Raw genomic sequence first — 25,451 nt, 5'->3', positions numbered from 1 at the left:
TCTGAGTCCAAAATGTAACAGTCCTTCAGTGGTGGTATTTATCCTGTGAAGTGCTGAACTTTAGATCTATAAATCACCTGGAGCACTCAGATTAAATTAAGTGTCTCTCCTACCACACTGCCATTTTCTTATCTCAGAATAATAAATTTGGAACTCTTCTCCCCATCAAGGAGCAATTCTGGATCACACACACACAGGGACCTCAACATTGCTTAACTCATTGCACTATTCTCCTTTTTCCTACCATAGAGAAACCTCTATAGAAACAAAACTCTATGGAGTAAAATGTAGACTATGAAAAGGAATTAAAATCAGTCTGCTATCTGGCACCAATCTATTGCATCAAGGCAGCTAGGGATGTCATTCTAAACGGGCAGAAAGCTACATGTTCCTGTAACCTAGATCTCCCACACTGCATTGAACAACACTAAAGCCCTGCTACATGGCTAGTCTCAGTGAAATTTTCTGATTATGGCCCTGAGGACCCTACACACATTTTCTCTCTAATTTACCAAATCTGATCAAAGAAGGAGCAACAACAAGGCTTCTTTTGCAGAAACGCACCATTTTTGATGAGATTGGAGAAGGTTCACAGCGAGAACATATTCAGAGGGAAAGATTCCTGCTCTATTAATTTGCTGTCAAGCCTTACAGGAAAAAAAAAAACACTGAAAGCTAGAAAGATGCAATAATGATTGTTTAAGAGCTGTTCTAAAAAGAGTGACAAAAACGGTCTAACCCTCTTTAAGTACCCTCAATGAAAAGATTTAAACAGGCTATTGTTAGACCTCTAGGTACCTTTTTTCTCTTGGCTTTGTTCTGTATTTTCCTCCGCTGCAGTTTCCATGGCTGGCTTCATACCATCCACCAAAAATGCTTTCTCCCCCCTCCTCCCAGCAAAATCTTTTTCTCTTCTTTTTTTCTTACTCCCTTCTGTCTCTTATTTACAGCAGCAGTGATTGAGTGGCTCTGTTCTTCACTACAGTAGATTACAGTCCTTTCCAAAATGCAAAAAGTCTTGTCAGCTTCAATTTCGCTCTGCTTACTGGTCCATAAAGATTTGTGCCAGGAAATGCTCAGCCATACGTCACCAAGGACCCCAGTTACAAATAGCCATTCTGTGTCCGATTGTGTCCCAACTTCTATGTAGCTGGGGTTGGAAGAATCGGCTAACCACCCTTTCTCCTTGCGTGCTCTCTCTTTCCCCCTTCCTCTCTTTCTCCAGAGGCTCCCAATGAATGTTAATCAATTCTCTCAGCAAAGAATGGATTTGTGACATCAGAAGTGGGGATGCATGTGAGAATGAAAGAAGCCCCCTCCTGTCGCATGACTCAGCTATGAAACTAGCCCCCCTATTGCTGTCTCTAAGGAGAGTCATCACACAATCACAAGGCTCTCTTTCCCATGGGACCCTATTATTATGCTTCACATTTTGATTTATTCCATATGCCCTCTGCTCTTGCAGAGAACATAAACACAATGTGCACGCCGCCTCCAGTTTATCTTCTGCTGACTTTAAGAAGCAAGTAAGGTTTGGCTCTCATACAGCACAAACCAAAGGAAAACAAACAATTGTGTATGGATGTATCTGTGTCCACATAACATACCCAGAGAGCTTAAAGCAGAATTTAAAATCCTTTTCTTCTCCCCTGGCTAGCAAAGATCACAATACAAATCTGACCACAAACGAACAGAAGTACAATGTAATAGTTTTTAAAATAAAGCTGGGTAAGCAAGCATACAGTCCCTAATTTTCAAATGGGCGCCTAACGTCAGGTCCCAATTCAGGGGAACAACCCTTTTCACGGAAGAAATTAACACATGCTTCGCGTGAAGCATGTGCTTAAGCACCATCCTGAAAAGGGATGGACCTAAGTGCATTTTAAAGTGCTTCTCTGAAGCAGTGTCTTAGGCAATTAAAGAAGAGAATTAAAGTACATCCACAGGGATCATGGAGGTCGGTGATTTAACCAATTTCAAAATTTTGGCCCTGGGGCTGATCCTAAATGGAAATAGGGTATCAACTGACTTTAGTAGTTGCTGAGGGGATTCGACACCATACTCGATAAGTCCCATATCCTTCATGTTCCTTGTATTTAATTGGAGCAAGATGGTGGGTAGAGAAAAGCACTCTGAAGAATTTGCAGACATGCTGCAATCTCCTTTGATTATGAGGAACACATCCACAATTGGTCAATTCAGTCCACAGTTTGAGAATACTCCTGGATTCCTCACTGACACTAAGCTCTCAATAGCAGCATCTGCAAATAATGCTTTCTACCATCTTCGGTTGATTAAAATACTCTGTCCCTCCTATGAAGGATGACCGCAGTTCACCACCTCTTTATTACCTTCTAACTTGTCTGCAATATACTGGATACGATACCCAAAAGCTCACCTAATACTCTAGGTTTTAGGTGAACTCTGCTGCTCTAGCACAAAGGTACTTTCTACTGCAGAGCTTTTTAGGAGACTAACCCAAAGCTGTGTAACAAACAATTCTCCTCCTGGGGAGAGGATGACAAAAAGAACAACCCACATTTGACACACGAAAGCACTCAGATGCTATGGTGATGAGGACAGTGATATTATGCTCAGATACTGTGGTGATAAGAACCTATACAGAACAGAATTAAATTTTTGTCTAATGATCCTTGTAAGCAAAGAAAACTTTATTTGGGGGGTGTTTTTGCATCTGACATCAATGAAAACGAAAATACAAGACGATGATGCTAAACGACACACATCTCCAAGTTTCATTGAAGTGCCAGAAAGTAACAGGTCAAAATGGAAAGGTAGCTATTTGTTACTGCAAGTAAAATCACTGAGGCTCTTGCAATTTATCAATAAACTGGTAGTGTTTCTGATAATCGCGATGCCATAGTTAGTTCAATTTCCTTAATGTATTTGGCTTATACTGTCCTATTTGGAAGACTGCTACTTCATTTCTTCCCCCCGCAAAGCATAGCAATAAATCCAAATTGATGCAATTTTAATGGGTTTATGATGTGTGGCATACTTCCCAAGATACAACGATCATCTTTGGGATTTGTTGTTGTTTTTTAATGTTCTGGCTGACCCACTTATCTTTATTGTCTTCAGAAGAAAACCACTGTAGAACCTCCGGACAATTTAAGTGAGACCTATTTGTTGAAAGTTGAAGGTTTCCTGGTTCGTAAGTAGTTTCTGTTGAATGAGTTCAGGACTTTAGAACAGATGTGTTATTAACAAATCTAGCAGGCGGTGGAGACCATCCCCCATTTCTTCCAAAGATCCCCCCTCCTACCCCAAAGTAGTGAAGAAATACATAACACTAGAAGAACACATTAACTACTCAAGAACTTGAACTAATGTCTTCAGGAGCCATCAATCTAACTGTTTAAAGCTATCTAAACTAATTAAATTATTAATTCTAGCTACTGAATCATCCTCTAAAGATTTAAGTGATGCAGCGAAGTGTGAAGTTCTCTCCCACTCCCTCCTGCTTTCCAGCTTGCTGAAAGATGTGATGGGTTTTAAGTCATTCTTTATCATCTTACTTCAGTCATTTCCTAATTCTCCTCCACTTCTTTCCCCTTCGTTATCAAGCACTGCAGATGGAACAAGCACTGCTTTCTCCTCTGCTGCCATCAGTACTATTACACACATCTATTACACGCATGTTCAAGACCACTCTAACCAAAACCTAAGCCCAAGACCCCATCTCCTCTCAAAATCAGGTAGGTTTTTTTGAGAATGCACTGTCCTCCAGGGAGATTTTATAATATTTTAATACAATATAATAATTATAACCTTATGGTTGTATGCAAACACTAGATATCTACAGCACTGTGGTAAAGGGCACTGTTTCTCGGACAACCACGAAGAATTTTTAGAATGAAGAATCTACTCCTTCCCTCATCAGAACAGTTTTAAAAAGCCTAACAAAAATGATCTCTGAGACTGAAATCCAGATAACCACAGTCATAAGGATTGATTGAGATAACCAATGTTGGGAGAGTCACACAATTATGCTCCAGGAGTTCAATAGAGTGACATTTTACTTGTAGCTCAAAATGAAATTAAAAATGAGTGGTCGTGGGGGTGGGAGGAAGGGATGAATGGATGATTCTACTGCTGAAACACAGCCCTAAGCCTACAGCAGGACACTGGGAGTTAAAGCAACAGAGTTAAGTACGTGAGAACACTGCAGAATAGGTCCCAGTGGATAATCAGTTAGTACAAAATATAACTGCCTATCTTTTTGAACTAATTTATTTAAAAATATCTGAAATTATTTTTCCTCGTCAAAATAAAGCATTGCAATTACATAAATTAAAAATATGTTAAATATATTTAAATATATCATAAATATAAATAACTATATCTAAAGATATGTAAGTATATTAAAAACATAATTCTGTTAGCAGGTGCCTATTCTTTTTGAACACTGGCTGCCTCTATTCATGTCAGTGACAATCTAGTTTGCATTCATAAAGGATAAGGAGATCTGTGATAAGTTATAGAAAATGTATTATAAGCTTTAAGTAGATGGACACACTCCACCATTTCGACAAAGGCTTTCGAGAGCTACAACAAAGAGAATTTTCACACTTTTCCCAAAGAACGTTTGAAGCTGCAATAACCGGTTTGGATTTTTGAAGGCTAAATCCTGAGACTCTGTATCACACAGGATTGCAATATAGATCCAAAATGGCTGGTTTTAAAGTAAGCAGATAATACAAGCATACATTTTTTTAAAAGAAAGAACAAATATACATGCAGTTTATCCTATGGTTTTATTTGGGGTTTCTCTTGACACATAAACCATAGATGTGAAGTTTCAAAAACCTAAATTTCATCCAAACCCTGTACACGTTTTTAACCCCAAGTTATCTAAAGTTGGGTGTAAACTCTCTGATATAATGTTTAGTTATAACTGACTACAATTTTCACGTGGTGCGATATGTTCAAAGCACGGTAATTAGTTTTAGCGTCATAGCTATCATATACTGGTGAGAGGCTTTAAAAACCTGCCTCCAATTCCTTTGACATGCTGAACTGTCTGAAAAACAAAATTCCAAGTGATATCATTGTCTCATATTTGCTAACTAGTGACATCAGTAATGAATGATTATGAGGAAAAATAATAAAATTGTATTTTAATACTCTACATAACATGCAGAATACTTGAAAATGTGTGGGTGTATATTATATCTATATATAAAATGACTGAGTCTCCAATCCTGGACTTCTGTGAATAGAGCAGTATTGGGACCTAAGTTTGGACAATAGGTATCCTAGGGTAATAAGGGACTAGCTGGTGAATTTAGCTCATCACGATAAAAATTCTCAACTATTTAAAAAAGTCTGAGAAGTAGGCAGATACCCAATGACTGTTCATAAACAAGAGTGATCCTGGTAAATTCTGTTTCTCATAAAATAGTGAGAGAAATCAGTCCTTAAATGTCTTGGGCCAAATCCTACTGCTCTTACTTATCAGAGTAGTTTCAATAAAATTTCCATTACACTTAAATGCCATAATTTTTTAAACCTGGGTGTCTACAGTTCACTCCTATATCCCTATTTAGTCTCTTACTTGCAACAGGCCTGATTTTCAAAGGCCACATTTTTGAGATGGCTAAATATATATTTAGGAGCCAAAAGGAGAGGAAAGCCAAAGACTTCATGAAGCCACCAAGGATTAGCTGTTGTTACTGATTTTATACTTGGATGCTAATGTGATGGGTAGCAGTATAAAACCCTAAGATTTAGACACCCAGATTTGAAAATTTTGGCCAATGGGACTACTTTCATGGGGAAAGCCAGCAGGATTTGGCCACTACAGATAAAAGAACCATAACCAATAAGTAGTATGGATTCAGAAAGTTTGGGTACCACCTAACCTAATTGCTTTCTTAATCATATTACAAATCTGTGGACAAAGTAAAGCAGTAGATTTAATATATTTGTATTTTACTATGGTTAAGCCTTTGGTACAGAGCCTCACAAAACCCTATTCTCAAAATGGAGTCAAAATGGCTTGAATATAAACACTGCCAGTTATCATGCCCTTTGTTGTAGCCACTCAGACTGTTTCTTCATGCCAAAGTAACAAGTTGAGGAGAGGTGTGGTACGGGGTGGGGGGGGGAAGGGCACTGCAATGGTCTGCATTAGGGACAGTCTTATTTAATAGTATTCATTTAGAAAAAGGAGTAAACAGCACATTAATGAAATTCACAGATTAAACTGAACTGGAAGGCATTAAGAACATTAGCTAGGATAGCAGAATAATCCAAAGACTTTCAGAGATGAGAATTATGGATGGAAACTTTAAAAAAGGTTCATCTTGAAATAAAAACCTAAGATCTGTGGAAAAATACAGTAATTCAAACTACAAATATCAACAGGAGGGAGAAATATGGAAAACAGTAATTCTGAAAAAAAATGCGAAAAAGCTGTAAAAAAAAAAACACAATAAAATGTTGGGGTGCATACATCAACATGGAAGCAACAGGCCTTCTTTATAGCTCTGGCTTGACCACTCCTGAAATATGTTCTGTTTCTTGGCACCTGCTTACCAGAAATATGTTGACAAATTGGAGGAAGCTCATGCAACAGCCACAAAAATTATTATGAGCCTGGAGTGAATATATAATAAGGAAAGATTTTAAAGAGCTAAATATATACAACTTGGCTAAGTGAATGGGGACAGGAAAACAGCCTCCCAATAGCAAGGAGGAAGGAAAATTATTTAGCATAATAAAAGAGGATGTAACTGTTGAAATTTAGAAAGGAAAATTTGGCTGAATATCAGGCACATTTCCTGACATGGAACAGTCTGCCAAAGCAAGCAGTGGAATCCCCATCACAGGGGACTTTTAAAACTGGGATGGACTAAACTGTAGTAAATGTTCTGTAGGTAACAGTGCGTGATTCCCTGGCAGCAAAATGTATTAGATTACTCTAGTAGGTCTCTAAATTCTATGACATATTTAACAAATATAGCCCTATACCCCACATCTTTCCTTCCCAAGAAAACAAAACACACACTAAGAGCTAGTGAAAACCAAAGCAGTTATATTTCCACACCTATAAATTCACCAGAGCTAAACGCAGAACCTCTTGGAATGACAACTGAACTGTGAAATAGATCCTGCCAAGCTTAGAACACAACCTCCCTACCAGAAATAGATTTTATATAACCACGGGCATTTACAGTGCTGTCCTTTTACATCTTTGTAGGTTTCTCCTCCAGTCCTACTCACTGAACATTCAGTGGCCATGTTTGTAGTCCTAGAAGTGGAAGACATGGCTGTTTTTGAAGGTTTTTAAGCCTCATTATATTTAAACATGGGTTCAACTGCCTAGTTATCCAATTAATAGTGTCTGCTGGCTACACAACTATAAAATCTTTGCAAATTATGCAAACATACTATAGCCACTGCTCAAGACACATTACATATACTTCCTCTTCCCCCTTTAGGGGGTAAAGATTTGGGCACATTTATCAACCTCAATATCCCCTAGAGCACCCGCAGCAGTTTCCAAGTCAGAGCTGAATGAAGGTATCCAAGCTATGTGACCAAATGCCATACTTCAGGTCTGCTCTTTTTCACAAAATGCACTCCCACTTCATATTCAGCTCCATCATCTGGAGTCAATACCACATGATGGGAGCTGACAAACTTTTGCGCCTAAAGCTAAATAAATTGGAATCATCCTTGACTGTGAACACTGTCTTCTAACATCTTTCATGTCTAAATCTGTCTGGCCACCTCAGAAAATTGTCATCCGTATTTAATTCTGGATCTGCTGAAGCATCTCCTTAGATGTTTATACCACATTCACTATCATATGTTATGTTGTTTATTGTATGACAGCATATATTATAGATCAGGGGTCTCAAACACATGGCCCGCGGACCGGAGTTATTTCCTGAGGCTGCAAGCTCCCCTCACCCACCGCCCACCCTCACCCCCAGCGTGCCACGTCCCCGCTCCTCTGCCTACCTCCAGGCGCTTCCCACCGCCAAACAACTGTTTGGTGGTGTTTAGCGCTTTCCAGGGGGGAGGAGCGGGGAGCTGCGCGCTCAGGGAAGGAGGCGGAGAAGAGGCGGGGCTGGGCTGGGATTTGGAGAAGGGGTTGGAATGGGGGCAGGGAGGAGGCAGAGTTGGGGTGGGGACTTTGGGGAAGGGGTTGGAAGAGGCGGGGCAGGGTCTCATGGAAGGGGTGGAGTGGAGATGGGGCCTGGGGCAGCAAGGGCCTTTTGTACTTTTATATGAGAAAGTGTCAGTGATGCAGCCATCAGGCCAATGTACTAGTCCTCAAGTGGCCCTCGTGGTGATCCAAGTTTGAGATCCCTGTTATAGATGGGGGGGGGGGGAAATCTATTTATATCAGGATTGTTCCACAACCAGGAATAGAGTTTGTTTCTCTCTCAAACCTCCGGATACCCACAGCTGTTCTGTATTTGAAGTTTGCAAATACCCAAAAGGGAAAGGAATAGTTCCTCACTTGATCTATGAGGGTAAAACTAAGAGAAATGGGATAAAATTGTGTTATAGTATAAAATTATAGATTGAATACCATGGGCAAAACTCCCCAGTCTGCAAGCAGAAAGTGGCAAAAGCCTATCACTGGTCATGTAAAAGAATACTAGACAAAATAGTTGAGAATCTTTTAAAAAAGAGTGCTTCCAGACTTGGCAGGGAATGACTGAACAGAACCTTACCTATTAGAGATCAAAAAGACCTTTTACCCACCCTTCTGTTCTCAAAACTCTCCACTGACTTGCCTTACCTCCCTTTTCTGCACTCCCATTTACCTATAGTCTCCTGTCACTTTTTCCAGGCCTCCAGAATTGATTGATCTATTCCCCTATCTGTGACTCTCTGTAGCCTGGGATGTAGGGGCATTGCACTTTAAGCTGTGCTGCCTCATCCATCTGGCACTCTCTCAGTCGGAACCAGTGAAATGAAACCCTGGACTGTTCGAGGCATGCCTCCATCTTTTGGAGTTGAATATGATTATTTGCATTATCCACACTTTAAATTAGGTTGTACAGGGGTGGCCAGAGGTAGATTACACTTTTGTGGAGTTCTGGGCCAGAGCAAGGGGGGGCCCTCCCCACCCCTTCCGCCTGCAGTTCCCCCCGACTACCTCCCGGTGCTCCTGCCGGGGAAATGGGGATGGGAAGTGGGGGCTTGCCCCGCCTGGCACTCCTGCCGGGGAGTGGGTCGGGGTACAGGGGCCTGCCCCACTTCCCGTCAGAAGTGCTGGGTGGGTGGAGCAGGAGCACCCATTTTTCCAGAGCCCCCAATTGGCCGGAGCCCCTCAGCATTGGCCCCATTGGCCAAGTGGTTAATCCACCACTGGGTGGACCAGAAAGAAAAAGAATTTGTCTTGGATTTCTAAGAGTTACTGGCCTCAAATTTGTAAAAGCTTTCTTACTTTTCAGTATTTGAGATACTTCGTAAGCAAGAGGTCATCTAAAAGTAAAATTTTATTTTTTATATATCAAATATATAGAGAAAAAGCAAAACTACATTCAACTTTACATCCCAATGGCATGTTTCTAAACCCAGTTAATTCTCAATTTTTGCACATTGCCTTGAAAATGTGAAGTGCGGTACAAAAGTGTTGAACGTTATGTAGGGTTTTTGGGGACAAATCACAAGAACAAAATGTGATTTGTACTATATGCCACTAGAACCCAGAGAAAAAAATACTGCCTGACTCTCGTGCTACAATTAAACTCAATTAAAAAAATAAACAAATGGCTTGTTTCTTCAGACTGTAGAAATGTATCAGTGTCACCAGAACTGAAAAAAAGGAAAATCTGTAATGTATAGAGCCATTGGAACACACATTAGGTTGAGAGTGAATCTGTGCATGTGTGTGCGCGTACATACACACACACACACACAGAGCAATGCTATAGCGTCTTCCAGCTCAAGATCTCAAAGCATCTTACAAACTTGAAGGAAAAAACTAAAACAGTCCTGGGAGATAAAGTTATATTTTATAACCATTTTATAGATTGAGAAAATGAGGCATTGTTAAGTGAGTTATCCACTCAAGGTCATATAGGAATCCTGTAGTGGAGCCAAAAATACTACCCAAGTTTGCTGACATCCAGTTCAGTGTTTTAACTGCCCTGCCATCTTTCTGAAAGAAACGTTTAGTTTTACATACTTTTCGTGAGTTTGAGGATGCCACCAAAACAAGAGAGCCACAAGTGTGTTGCAAGAAGCCATTCCTGAACCAGTGCCTATCAACGCCTCATCTAAAACATCTGGGGTGAAATCCTAGCCCCACTGAAGTCAATGGCAGAACTACTATCGACTTCAACAGATCCAGGATTTCAGCCAGGAAATATTGGCAATTTATACAGTAGCCACTTAATCCACACCCCTCCCCCCAAACTCAGTCAAAATGCTGACATCAGAGAAAGCGTTGAAATAAATGGTTGGGTACAAGCGGTTGAAACCAATGTTTATTTAAACACTGGTTTCAACACCTTGTGAGTCTGCCATTACTTCGATGAGCTTAAACCATAGGTGAGAAAGATCAGGGTTACCCAAGGCAACTGTAGGCCACCTGTTGAGTTATAAATGTATTTTTGATTCGTGTACAAGATATTTAATCATGAAATCCTCAGCTGAGATACTGACTAAAGGGTTCCCAATTAATTACCATATTATCTGAAAGTACAGATTTCCTCATTAAGAGGGCTGCAGGACATGAGCAAGCTCTACTTTGAGGGTTCCCAATTAACTCATCTAAGTATGTGCCAGGCAACTTGAACAAATGCAGCTTTTCCAAGCCCTTCTTCTGAGCTGGAGCACTGCTCCTATTGGAATCCTAGTCACGTATAAAGTAACGGTTCTTTCTGCACTTCACAATGCCCTTGAGAATGCTGTTCATGGGCAACAAACAATCGCTGCTGAAGTGTTTAACCGTTCTTTCACTTACATGCAAGCAGCTGCACACATAAAAAGTTAAGTATGCACTTTGGGAACTCAAAATAATTAAATAAGAACCCTATCTTATAATATTGAGTAACTTAACCTGACCAAAGCTAGGAAATTTGGAATTACGTCCGGATCATGTCATGTCTAGCTTTTGCTGAATCTCAGAGCAGTGGGTGATCTCACCTACAAAATAAGCTTCAAGACAAAAGCACTACAGGGTGAGTTAAGGACAGGGTAGCAGTCTTCATTCACAATTCCCTGATAGGATGTCTAGAAATTCCCTTGCTAGGGCACTACAGGTCCCTACACTATATATTTATAGCATTTTGTCTACTTGAGTGCCCCAAGTCCTGAGGTTTTCAACAATTTGCTTGGGAGACTATTCCACAGCTCTCACCAGCAGGGAGATTTCACTGAAGTTCAACATATGTTTTTCTTTTCCATCTCATTACTCCTAATTATGCCTAACAAAATAGTTTCTTTCCAAACTTGGTGTTTACTCATTTAAAACACTTGCAAGCCACTATGTCTACACTTTGTCATTATTTGAAACATTAAACAAAAAAAATTTCTATTTTATCATAAGTGAATCCCTTCCTACCTTTGGATTACGATTATGATTAGGTTCTCTGAACTCCATCCAGTTTGTCAAGGTCTTTCTGGTACTGGAGTTTCCCAGGATTAAAAGCACTATTCCCGGTGCTCTCTTGCCAGTTGCATAGAAAGGGATTGTTACATACCTGCTCTGTGACTTGATGCCTCTACATATGCAGTTCAAAACTGCACTGGTCATTTTTGCTCTCAGTGGTATTTATTGTAAACTCATGCCCAATTTGATCTTTATTACCACCCTTAGCTTTCTTTCATTGTCCCTCCTGACTCCCACCCTTTTCTTTTTTGGGGGGGGAGGAAGGGGTGAGGAGGAAAAGGGTATAAAGGGAGAGATGATCTTCAACCGACCGATAAGCTCCCTCCCTTCTCCCTGGCTAAGCTCCATTTTGGACCGTTTGGATCACAGCACTGACTAAATATAGTGGGCAACAGACCAAGTCACTTCACAGTTCTGGGCTGTTCAGAGAGGGTACCCTGGTCAACATGGGACTGAGGCTTTGCTCTTTATGCATACCCCAGTGCCACTATGTGTAGCGTGCCATATGTATTGTTGTTCCTGAGCCAGAAAACAACTTTACAATCCAACCTGATTTAACTGTTCAAAGAGTGATTGGTAGAAATAAATTGAAAAATTTAAATGGGATAACGGTTAAAAGAAGGTGTTTTTTTAAAAATGCACTGCTGTCACATACACAGGAAATAAAAGACAGCAGCAACGCAGTGAAATATATGAGCAAAAGCACATTTTTGTTTGATTAATTTTCTATTAGAAAGTTGTTTTCTGGCTTCTTCAGGCCCCAAATTACTTGAACTGTAAATTTATTCTTGCTTTAAACACAATTTCAGGCAAGTACCCTAATGTCATTATCAGGAGATCCACTGCTTAGTTAGTAGTAGTTGACATAGTTCCTTCTATTTCCATTGTATGAGTTCACACTTAGTTTTATGTAGCGTACAAGATTTATCTATACTTAACACTGATTAAAATATAAAACTAAAAAAGAGATGAGACTTAATTTGATTCTCAGATGCAAACAGGACAACTGTTTGGCCAATCAATATAGGCCAATATAGTCCGAATATCATAAGATGAAACGATGGGACAACATTTAGAGAAAGGCCACTGACTTTTTTCAACCACAAGATACATTTTATAGATGTTCTAGTAGATCTAAAATACACCCAGCTCTATATGTATTTGGTTGAGTTTATTTATATTTGAATTGGGGTATTTAATGTTTATATTGCTTTAGAAATCTCTATTAAAGAGATTTCATAAAGATTTTAAAATGCAGACTATTTATGAGATTACCATAATCTATGTCTGTAGGATCGGCAGATTCTGCTCTTGAAAACACTATTTTACTTTTGGATCTTCAGTAATGCAATTTGCTTACAACTTTACAACAGATAGGAAAGCACATCTTTATTAGGCTAGTTCTGGAACGTGTTGCCCAAACAAGGTGGTAGAAAACACTACTGTCACCTTGCTGCTAACATCAGGTATTATGGAAAGTAAGGATGATAGATTCTTATCACATAGGGAAATAGTTGCGAACGCAGATTAAACTCTGTGTGCTCTAATGAGCTTATTTTATTTAGGAAAAAAATCAGAAAAGATACAAGAGTTGTAACTATGAGAAGCATGTAGCTGTCAAAATTACATATTGATAAGTGTACATGGGTTCATGTACAGAACATCATCAGATCAGATTTTATGTGCTGAGGGATGGGCGGTATGGACACAGATAAAGATTTCTAAATATTGAATTGAGCATAGTCAAATCTCCCCTGAATCAGGCCAAGAACTGCTCCTTTATTTCTATATGACTTCTTGGCTGACAAGCTAGAGGCTTGGGTTAGAGTTCCTCTGATAACTCCCCCCACTACAATCAATATATTAATTGTGCGTATACTGCTCTCCTTGAAGGAGGTACATGGCAGTCCCCTGTTGTATGCCTCTGTATAGAAAAGATTTCAAGAAGAGTCAGTCGGGCAAGGAGACCAGACTGAACCCATGAGAACCCGCTCATCTCTGTGCAGCCAGCAGACCACAGGTCTTCATGGGTGACTGAACTCTTCAGCTCTATTCATCCCTGTTCTTAATGCATAACAACAAACAGCAGCGCTCTCATAATACAGGCCTCTCCATTCTTCCCTCTTTTATCATCATTCATATTGCAGCTATGACATGACTGAAAGGGATTCTGATGGGAAATGTGCTTCAAATTAGCATATTTCCCCTCCATACAATAGAGGCATTAAGCTGCTGCATTTTGAAAGTCTAAACAAAAGAAGCAAGGCTGTTTTTAGCAGCAGTGTTTGAAGTTTAATTATCTATCTTAAAGCATCTTTAACAAGTTTTCACTTTTTAAAAGAAGAAAACATGCTAGATAAAAATCTTCACTCCTAAAAAAATATTAGTTTGATGCTTATATCTATATAAATAAATAAATAAATATATACATACATACATGGACTGGTAAAGAGCAATTTTTTTTTTAAATCAGTAAATTGTTTCTACTGAAACGTCACAGACACTTGTACATCTTTAGGTGTATTTGTTTTGCTTACTCCAGACTTGTAGGCAATCTATCATCACGGATTTCAGAACTAATGTACATTGACTGTGCCCTATCAAATCAATTGCAGTTCTTCAGGGAGCTGGGTTTCTTCAGCAGTAGCTTGATTTTCTTTCCCTCTGCACAAACTAAAATAAGTAAGACCTACTACAATTCAGTCAGGTGCAGCATTGCTAGATCTAGGGAAAATATACTGATTGTACGCTGTTTTATATTGAGCATGTATAACCAGAGGTGAAAGCTTTAAAGGGGGGATTGGATTAGAAAGTGATTAGCTAATTAAAAGGAAAGGAGGAAGCTGAACTTGAGGCAGAAAAACAAAGCACTGTCATACCAAAACAGCTTTTAGGCAACCTGTGCTCGGAGGACAACCTACCGCCTGCCAGAATGCCGGTACCAGGCTTTTAATCTAAGCTAGTGTGGCTAGACAAGAGAGCAGCCAACTCCGTGGTTGTCTTGGTAAAATGAATTTCTGCTTTCATCCCTTCCCAAATTAAGCAAGAATATTTCCTAAGAGGAAGGCCTCAGAACATCAAGTAAAAGCTATTTCCCCGAAGCAGTGCTGAATTTCCAAAGCACTGGTGTGATCGACACTCAAGCATGTCTTGTTATAAAGCACAGCTCAGGACTCTCTCTATAATGCACTTGAAGCTCTGGCAGAAAGAGGGGATGTTAGTGAGATCCCACACCACGCTGAGTGAGCTGGTCTAGGGTCTGTTCAGAACAAGGCTGCGAAGTCAGCCTCGGGTCTTCAGAGGAAGTACTGCAAGAGTATTTAGATTGGTCAGATCAATCTACTTTGGAATTTCAGGCTTTTGCTGTTATTTACACTGAGATTTCCTGGTGAGACAACTACTGTAATTTACATTCTGTACTTTGTTCCTCCTAGAGGCGAGATTCCTGCAGCTGCGTCCACAGGGCTGGTGTCCCCTGGGAGAGGTGTTGCCTTTCTGTCACCTATTTTCATAACATAGGAATTGCCCTACTGAACCAGACCCATGTTCCATTTAGGTCAGTATCCTGTTCCTCACAGCAGCCGGTAGCAGGGGCTTGTGAGGAAGGTGCAAGCAGTTGGCAGTCATAGGTTCTTTCCCTCAGGGAAGTTTCCTCCTAACTCCCAACAGTTAGTGGATAGCTTAAGCTGCTGCTAATGTTCTTGTGGCATTTGGGAGGTTGCGGGGAAAAGGACTCCATTAAGGACATGATGATTGATACTGGTCCACGCTGATTCACCTCATATTAAGTTTGTTGATATATTACTCTGGGCAGAGTTTAAGATGTTAGTTTTGACCTACAAAGCCCTGCATGGCCCGAGACTACCCACCTACCTGAGAGACTGCTTTTCTCCTCAAGTCATGTGGCTACACTTATGATGAGTTAAACTTGAGCTGGTCTGTCCTTCATATAAAAGGGTGGGAGCTAAGGGCCGCTGCCCTGCAAGTCATTCCCTTGCCTGTGGCCCTAAATAGCTGAACTTGTTGGCCTTCAAAGCACACTGCAAAACCCATCTGTTCTCCCTAACTCATGTCGGGGAGGAGGGGAGTGGGAGAATTATGAGGGTTGTTAGTGGTGGGAGCAGGCAAGGATTGTTTCAGTCTTCATTTGGCCTTTCTGTTGCTGATTCGGGAGTAGGTGGAATTGGTGGAAGTTAAAATTAATGATATTTGAATTTCAAATGAATATTGAGACACTTAGACGGATGGGCATAGACTCTTATTTTCTATATAAATCAAAACAATTTTACGTGTTCCTTAAATTGATACCTTTATTCATTGCACACACACGTGTTATACCTAAACAATTTTATTTTGCCTTTCAGATCAAAAGAAATCTGGCTTGAATAATTGTAAACACGTATGTGTGTTTATTTTAGGGAGCATTTATATAAAAGCAGCCAGACATTACTTCTAGTTGCTATTCCTATGGCCAGCCATGCCTCCAACCTTCAAAGTGCTTGATAATTTGAGGGCAAATATCAAGGGCAAGACCTGTTCATCTTACAAAGGGAAGGTATAATTCATAATCTCATGTTAAAGCTAAAAGAGGAGGAATTTATGTTGGGTGTCAGGAGGGTTTTTATTCAGTCCTTGGTATGACGAGCAAGCTAATAAAATAGCCTGGGCAGTTAACAGGAATGTAAGGACATGATGGGGATCAGTTCTACTTCTATACCTTGATTTCAATGCGACTGCTTGCAGATCAAGGTACTATTCATCCTGGGTAAAACTGGGCCCTTAGGCAGAAATATTAAATCAGTAATAAGGATGTGGATGCTGTGAAATGGGGAATAGACTAGACAGCCCTTTGGCTGTACAATACAATATACAAATTGCTATATTCCTATGATTCTACATGTCAATAGTTCCATCCCCTCCTCCCCACACAAATCAAAGGCATTAAGAGAAATTTCCACCAAAATAAAAAGCCATTCAATTTCATACAATTAGACTCTGAACCTAGAACTTAGCTCAAGAACACAGAGATGGCTTTGAAGGATATTCTTTTCAGCACAACATTTCAGGGAGGCCCTACTGAACCTCACCCCCTGGAGCATCTTCTTCCTGGTGTATACAGAAAAATGACATCCCATGGAGCAAACCTCTTAAATAGAAGAGGCCAGAGTACTTCACCAGCTTGTTTGAATAGGTCATTATGTGCTAAAAGGTCAAGGAAAATAAGCCCAAATTCCAGTTCTTCTGTAGAATACAAAAATGCTATGGTATTCCAGCCCAGAACAGCAGCATTGTTCTTTTCCTAGAAGTGCTGAAGTAGCACTCAATCTGCCTTCTCCGGTGGCTAGAGATGGTCTTTAGAGGATCACTGCAGAAATCTGTTTGACTTGGAATGTGGGACATATTCCCAATAAATGTTCCATTTTAAGATTCCTACAGACAGCAATAAGCTCAGAAATGTATGTTTTTAGTTAAACCTTATTAAGCCTTATTTATTTTCCATTCTAGATCGTTGCCTGTACACAGCCAAAACTAAGTATCTTATCAAGTAACTTCCACAATGCACAACAGCCACTTGCTTTTCATGTACATCTCTAAAGTAGGTTTTTATAAGAGGACATCCTCCAGGATCTTTGCTAGCTTGGGTCTAATCCTGGTCCTTGGTGAGAAGAGAGAGCCTCCCCCAAACGTTATTTACATGAATTGTAACAGGACACTATTTGAGCTCAGAAAATAATCTGCTACTTTCGTAGGCAAAAATTGTGTGGCCCTCTGCACTCTTCTCATACAAGGTGATTAGCACAGAGGCAAAAATATATTATCCATGAAGTGGAACAAGCCCCCTTCATCTGCCTTTTTGTCCATTCAACTCACTCTAAAAAGTTTGGCTTCCTGGATTACTTCTGCAAATAATTTGAACGCTTTACTGACTTTGCGGTGTTTGGTTCAAGGCATTTAGTCTGCGCTAGAAGTGGTTCTCAGTCTTTTCAGGCAACTGCACAAGTTTACCACACTCACAGATCGCTGCTATAAAAGCTGGAGACCACCCGCTCCCATTCATCAGTGCATATTCTAAATCATGCTGGACCTTGGGGTAATCCCCAGCTCTATTCTAGCAATTGCAATACTGACTTGGAGCAGAGGTGGTACATTGCAACCCACAACAGAGGGCCATCCTTAAAGTTAGGGAAGGGGAACCTAGAGTACCAGTTATCTGTAAGGCTATGTTTTAGTCATGGGTATTTTTAGTAAAAGTCACGGACAGTAAACAAAAATTCACAGTCCGTGACTCTTCCATGACTTTTACTATATACCCCTGACTAAAACTTGAGGGGACAGGGAGTGGCTCAGGAGGGCGGCCCTCGGTGCACCGCGGGTGCTGGAGAGGGGGGCGCCGGGGGGAAGGGGCTGTGTGTGCTGGGGGTGGGGGGGGAGAGATTGGTGGGGCTGGGGCAGGCTTCCTACCTGGCTCCATGTGCTGCCTCCACTCCGCCCCAAGCCCTGGTTCTGCAGCTCCTATTGGCTGGGAACCGCAGTCAGTGGGAACTGCGGGGGCGGTGCCTGCAGGAGGAGGCAGCACGTGGAGCTAGAAGCTGAGGGAGGGAGTCCATGTTGCCCCTCCGGGGAACCCCCCCCCCCACCAGGTTAGCACCGCCCCACACCCCAACCCCCAGCCCTGAGCCCCCCACACCCAAACTCCTGCTGCTGGGGGGCAGGGAGAGCCCGAGACTGCTCCAGCAGTGGCTGGTGTGCCTGGCTTGGGGGTTGCCCGAGCTGCTCAGGCAGCCTCTGGGCCAGGTGCACCAGCCACTGCAGAAGTCACGGAATCCATGACTTCCGTGACCTCTGTGACAAACACGGAGCCTTAGTTATCAGTATGGTTCAGATTCTAGTGCCTGGGAAACACTGAACTACAAGAGAAATTAGCCCTTGCTCCTGCACCTGCTTTCCCAGTATGACACATCATATTCCTGCTTTTAAGCATTGTCTCAGCAGCAACAGCAAAAAACAGAAGCACAGACAAAAAGGAATCATCTCAGATTTTCAAAGCAGTGCAAGCAATTTTGTCACACAACTGCTATTAAAATTATTGGAAGATGTATCCCTAACCTCCCGCTGCACTGCTTTGAAAATCTCAATGCATAACCTTATATAGTCTACACATAGCCCTTCAGTGATGCTCTGTCTTCAAGCTCACACTTGTCACACAGGGTATGATAGATTGTATTGTTTGGGTCTATATCAGATTGCAAACTCATGAAGGCAGGCAGTGTCTTAGAGCCCATGGACGAGTTTGTGGCCCAACCTTAGAAACCTGATGGTCTGTGAGAGTGGGTGATAGATCTGTGGGGAAGAGGAGAGTACAAGCAGCCAGGGCCGGCTCTAGCATTTTTTGCAGCCCCAAGCGCACACACACACACACACACACACAAAAGCTCTACCGCTGCTTCATTCTACGGTGGCAATACGGTGGCAGGTCCTTCACTCCGAGAGGGAGTCACGGCCCCGCAACTGAATTGCCGCCGAACAGCTGGACGTGCCGCCCCTCTCTTCATTGGCCGCCCCCAGGCACCTTCTTGCTATGCTGGTGCCGGCCCTGCAAGCAGCTTCCTCGCTTTCACACTTTGTACCCTGCACAGGGTTGGGCACAATCCGAATGAATGACTGGATCCAGGACAGCATCTCCTGTGACATTAGCCTTGACACAGGATGGGGTTGTTGTGGCCCCCCATCCTGCTGCACCCCCCAGTGGAGCTGACCCCATGCTGGGGAGGGGTACACTGTACTCTGTGTACAAAATGCCTCCAGAAGTTCACAGTGGGGAAATACACCTGTGCACTAAAAGGCACACACTTTAGTTCTATCCACCCACATACAGCATCAAGCATCCCATTGATGTCAACAGTTATTTTTTACTTATGAATTTATTTCCAACTATACTGTTATCTTTAAAACTTATACAAATGACGCCAGCTATTCCAGATGTACCAGCTCCTATAGGACTTAATAGAAAATGATAATTTTCATATAGATATTTAAACCATTCTATACAATCTTTACATCTTTCCTCATAGATAAGGTTTTCTAAACCATCTTTGTTGCTCTCCTCTGGACTCTCTCTACTTTGTCCACGTCTTTCCTAATGTGTGGTGCCCAAAACTGGACACAGTACTCCAGCTGAGGCCTCATCAGTGCCAACTAGGGCAGGACAATTACCTCCCGTGTATTAACAGGAGAGTTGGGTGTAAGACACCACAGGATATTAGCAGCCTTTTTCGCAACTGCATCACATTGTTGATTTATATTCAATTTATGATCTACTACAACCCCCAGATCCTTTTCAGCAGTATTACCACCTAGCCAGTAATTCCCCATTTTGTAGTTGTCCATTTGATTTTGCTTTCTTAAATGTAGTACTTTGCACATGTCTTTATTGAATTTCATCCTGTTGATTTCAGACCAATTCTCCAATTTGTCATGGTCATTTTGAATTCTAATCCTGTCCTCCACTATGTTTGCCCTTCTCCAGTTCTCTGGGACCTCACCTGTCCTTCATGAGTTCTCAAAGATAACTGGCATTGGAACATCTTGAAAGCCCTCACTTGCAGACACCCATCCTGTCTCCATCCCGAATTTGCTTTGCCCCCAGGCCCCCTGAATCCTCTGCGCGGCCCTGCTCCACTGCCAAAAAGCTGAACACTTCGCTTTTTTTCAATTTGCCATAGGTGCAACTTCCACCACCACAAGGATGTAACAATGCCTTCAAGAGATCAGCTAGCTTAGACTGAACCTTGGAAAAAACAAAGGTGGAATGATGATGGTTGAAAGGGGAAGAACCTATAAAGCAGTTAGCCAGGATGTTATCTTCACCTTCCATCAAAGGCATCCCTCCTCCATTCATTTAAGTAATGGGATGTGTAAAGGTCCTGTTTGAGTCACTGTTAAGCCTAGAAGACACACACACCATGCCCCAAGGATTAAAAAAAAAAATCTTCCATTTTAGGCTTGCTATAAACTTTGCCCCTTCTTCCAAGATGAGGATCTGATCCAGCTATTTACCCCCTTCCTGGATTACTGTAACTCATTGTGATTAGGGCTGAAGGTGGAAGTAATAGATAATCCATCTAGATGTCTCCTCACTGGGCTGGGCTATAGTGAACCCATCATTCTTTTGCTTTGGTCCCTCCACTGGCTTTCAGTCTATTATTTGGTCCTGATCTTTAAAAATCATTAACAGTTCAAGTCACAACTATGTCAGTGATGACCTCTCCAGCTATGTAGCACAAAGACAGTGGTGCACCTCTGGAGCAATGCAATTTATGAAGCCCACAATGAAGCATGTGAGAGGAGGGGATGAAGTTCTCTCAGTCAGAGGCTGTGAAACCTTCCTCTACATAGACAGAAATACATTTAAAAAAACAGAGAGATAATTTAGTAGTTCCTAATTGGATATGTGTTGTAGAACATTAGGCACCAAATAAAAGAGGCCCTTAAAATAGGTTGGGTATTGGCCCTATTTTGGGGCAAGTAAGTGGGTGGCGAGATGGTAGAGAAGATCCGAGTTTGTTAAACTAACCTCCAAGCAAGGGTTTCTTTGCTTCCAACCGCTGCAAACTGAATTCTGGTCTGAATATGGTATATGTCTATGTATATGGTATAAAATGCTTTTTGGTCAAGTTCCTCTTTTTAATCCAACCTATTTTACATTTTATTAACTCATGTATAAAGAGTGTCATATTTAATCACATTGGTATTGCCCTTTTAATTTTAACCTTTAGTAGGAAAAACTTGATTATGAAGTTTATCCTGTTCCCTATTAAAATTTTTTTTAAAATGATCAAAACAAGGAGCCAGCCCTACCAATAGCTATGGAAACTTGTAGCTCATCCAGGTACTTAAAAAACAAAACAAAAAAAACCACCTTGCATTTTCAGTAGCTTTGCCACTTGCTATACTGAGATTTTTTTGGTCACACATGAGTTCCCCACCTCTGAATTGGAACATATTTGTCTCCATGAGGTCCCCTGGATTTTGGAATCTAGTCCATTGTTTCTTCCAAAATAGTCTGGATCTGGTTATCTTGATGCGATGCTGCAAAACCTATTATTTAGGACAGACATTTGGGAGGATAGAGGTGCTAGGGCATATGGGGGGTGGGAGTTTTGCTCACTGGCTGATTTATTCTGGGAGTCTGGCAACATATGCTGCTGTTTTCTTGCTTTTAAATGCTCTGGATTTAATGGATGGCAGAGGATTTAAAGCCTGTTTCAACTGAAAAATATTTTTATAGAAGCCAAAGGCAATAAGTTAATTCAAAAAACCCCAACCTTTTAAGAAAGAAAAACAGACGAAGAATTCTACGGTGGTTTGTATCTGAATAATTTTGCACTGAATTGAACAAGCAAAATTTTAAGACATCATTCAGATTTGGCTGACTTTTTTTCCAGAAAAAAAGAAAAGATTTTAAAAGCATCATACCCACGGCATTCTATCATATAGTATTAAGCATGTGATAACTACTTTTAGTAAACATGATTAACTCCACAGACTTGGTGGTATATGTTTTTTCTATGCACAGTATTGTACTCAAAATTCCAAGTCTGTCTCCCATACTGTACAATGCCTTAATATTTAGTATTTCAGTAATCACCATACCTTCCAGAAATAGATCTATAAACTAGCACTCTCAGAATACTACAAAAAGAGCAATGAGCAGAATGATTTTCGTTTTTGAAAAGGAACCTAAACTATCATTTTATCTCCATCCAATCTAGTCACATGATTAACTGCTTTGGAATTCCTTTGAAGTTGGGTGGAGCAAAAATTCTGTATGTTCCCCCCACCACGCCAAAGGACAAAAGCATGTACTATGACATGCTCAGATCAAAAACTAAAGATTTTGGAACAGACATCTGTAGTGAATTGCTTTGCTTCAGATCAGCAACACAGGAAAGACACTAGTTGGCCAAAAATGAGAGACTCAAATATTCTGGAAAACACAGCTCTCTCTCCAAACCAGCAAAAGTTAATCTATACCATGGAATTTTCTCTCACTGAACGATGATCGCTGGAGATTTCACACAATTTTTTTTTAAATGAAGATTTCCTGCTACAATATTGTTAGCCAAGAGAATCCTCCTTTGAAAATTTTTTACCTTGAAAAGCTCAAGGTTGATGCAGCATCTGGTTTTAAATTTAGCTGTACCTTCTTGCATAGCTTACATCTCCCTGGCACAAGGTGGTCTTTCCGAGGATCAGAATTGGATACCTTTGGCTAAAAAGTACACTTTGTACAGCTACTTTAGCCTTCTCTCCCATAGAGAAAATCGTCTTAAATATAAAGCTTATTACAGATTTAAAAATTCAGAATGTTGTTAATTACTGATAATAATTACTGATAACTTGAGACAACATTGTGAAAGTATCGAGAATATTTTCTATTATTGGTTTTACCAACATGAAACATGAACATGAACACTGGGCTTCTCTCTCTCTCTCTTTTTTTGGTTTGGTTTCTAGAGGTGGGAGGAAGGTAGGGATGGGAAGTGGGTGCTTCGGTTTGTTAATTTCCCCAGTGATGGAAGGATCACTGGTAGCAGTAATGGATTCTTCTCATGGTGTCTAGTCCTGACAAATATATACATTAGAATAGGTAAGATTATTTAGGGTTTTTACTCATTACTTCATGATGAGTTACATTTTCATTCACATAATTAAAACTATCCCTTGGCATAACATTCTACATTCTCTCACTGTGAATTGCAGGTGTTGCTCTATAATCTGCCTGTAGTAGGTGCCAAACAACAATATACTTGCTTCCTATCACACAGAGTCAGCTCCATGTCTGCAGGAACAAAAGCCCCAAGCTCTGTCTCAGCAACAGATTATTGCACTACAAAAAAATCAACCAGGCCTTCCCACCACTCCTCTTTGTTTGAAACCCATGAGAACTGTATGGGAAATATTGTTCTGCACAATAGGCAATACTCTTATACAGCCCCATGTTCAGTATGAACTTAAGTTTATTATTTCATCATTTTATTTATTTATTTTGCTGTTCTAGAAAGACGGCGCACCACTTTGATTTTTTTTTAAACTCCTAATTCATTTTACCAATTCAGGTCTATATAAAATCACATTATGGACTCACACAGTGCCTAACAAAATACTTCGGAGGACTTGGCTTATTCCACTCAAAAGTACTTTCCAAGATGCTGCAGATATTTTACAGGAAATAAGTCTGCTATTTTTTAAAAAAGTGAACTAAAGTTAAAAAACCCTATTACAGTGCTTCCTCTGCTGTACATTCACAGTCTTAAAAGAAAACTCGTGATTACGCAATTCTCCCCCGCACTCCCGCTGCCTCCACACAGACACACAAAAAAAGAAAGGAACAGGGAGATATTTTCCCTTTGTTAGTGCCAAATCTTCAGCTCTTTAAAAATAAATAAATAAAATCATATCCTCTCATTTGAAAAGCTGCTGCAAGAATCAACACAATTTTTTTTTTCCCCAGGAAGAAGAAAGTTAGTTTCCCATCAGGAGATCATGGTTAAAACAATTCATCAGCATTGTGACCAAGTGAAACTAGAAAATGTGCTCAAAAGCTACATTCATTCCTGAAGGGAAGAATGAGCTCCCTCATAATGAACTCAGACTGGCAGCCAGCATGAAGAGGTTTTATAATTGCCAGTTTTGGCTTCAGAATAACTAGTGGTTTATTTTTGCATGTAGAGTAGCAGATTTTGGAGCCTGCTGGGGCATTTTAAACTTGTACTCCAGGAGTCTTCAAATGAGGTTACAAATGTAATCTTTGTATTTAACCTTAATATATAATAGTCATTAACCTTGGCTTGAATTATAATTTAGTATTTTTGGATAAGCACCAGAAGTGTTATAATACAAGCAGACCTTAATATAAAATCAAATTGTCAAGTTTAAGCAAATAAGGAGTGGATGGGAAGCTTTTCTTTCCCAAAGAAGAGGTGACTAAATTATTGAATTTTAGAATAGTATAATCACTTCTGCTATAGCGAAGATTCTTTTTAAAGCTGCAATATATTGGCCACTTACTACTCTGGGAAGTCAGGGACTTTGTACATTCTGCATTTTGGGAATATTTGCCCCTTGATACATATGTAACTTAATGATAATGATCTAACACCTATAAAGTGCTCTTCATTTAAATGGCTACTTAAGCGCTTTACAAACTTTTGCCAATTACTCCGTATAAGAATCGTTTCACCAATCAGCTGCCACTAAGGTCAACAGCGTACATTAACGCTACACAACAGTTTAGGACAGCAAGTGAAAAATACAGCTATATGCAAATGAAACTGCATGGACAATTTTGATAGGCAGAATGACTATTTATCCAACCTGGAATTTGACCAGGTCACCACCGTGTTAGCAGCCCTAACTCTTGTGAGAACTGCCATGTGTTCTTGGATGAGATATGAAACTAGGACCTTGATTTCACATCTCATCCAAAATAATCCACTTTAGCACTATGCCAAACCATTGCCTTAGTACCTACTCTGAGGGAAGAGTTCTCTTGCTCCATCACTGACCTTTCCTTCAATACTTAGGCCTTCCCTAGTGCTAACCTCCCAGACTCTGTCTTGATATGAGACAACAGCTTCAGGTGGTTTTCTGGCCATTAAAATTCATGAGAATACTACATCAACTCTGAGGGGAATGTAAGAGCCTTTCAGATAAAGCCAAACTCTCACTAAAATCATGGCTTCACTGAAGTATCAGAGGGGTAGCCGTGTTAGTCTGAATCTGTAAAAAGCAACAGAGGGTCCTGTGGCACCTTTGAGACTAACAGAAGTACTGGGAGCATAAG

The 25,451-nt window shown here is 40.6% G+C and overlaps 1 protein-coding gene across 10 annotated transcripts in view; it reads right to left on the bottom strand.

Moving 5' to 3' along the window:
• GPM6B (glycoprotein M6B) overlaps positions 1–25,451 on the bottom strand; it is a 130,741-nt gene that overhangs the window by 36,816 nt on the left and 68,474 nt on the right. The window contains exon 1 of one of the 10 annotated variants that reach the window (XM_005287830.5): positions 799–1,481. The exons of 4 other annotated variants lie outside the window; for them this stretch is intronic. In XM_005287830.5, coding sequence (XP_005287887.1) covers positions 799–859 — 61 coding nt within the window. In that variant the 5' untranslated portion in view covers positions 860–1,481. Of the gene's footprint in view, positions 1–798; positions 1,482–25,451 lie in introns of those variants that run through there. 5 more of the 10 variants (XM_005287832.5, XM_065580647.1, XM_005287829.5 and 2 more) reach the window with 5 other exon arrangements.

The sequence above is a fragment of the Chrysemys picta genome, chromosome 1, assembly GCF_011386835.1.
Source record: "Chrysemys picta bellii isolate R12L10 chromosome 1, ASM1138683v2, whole genome shotgun sequence".
NCBI lineage: Eukaryota > Metazoa > Chordata > Testudines > Emydidae > Chrysemys > Chrysemys picta.
Note: the sequence above shows the minus strand (reverse complement) of the source record. Positions and strands in the feature narration are given on the sequence as shown.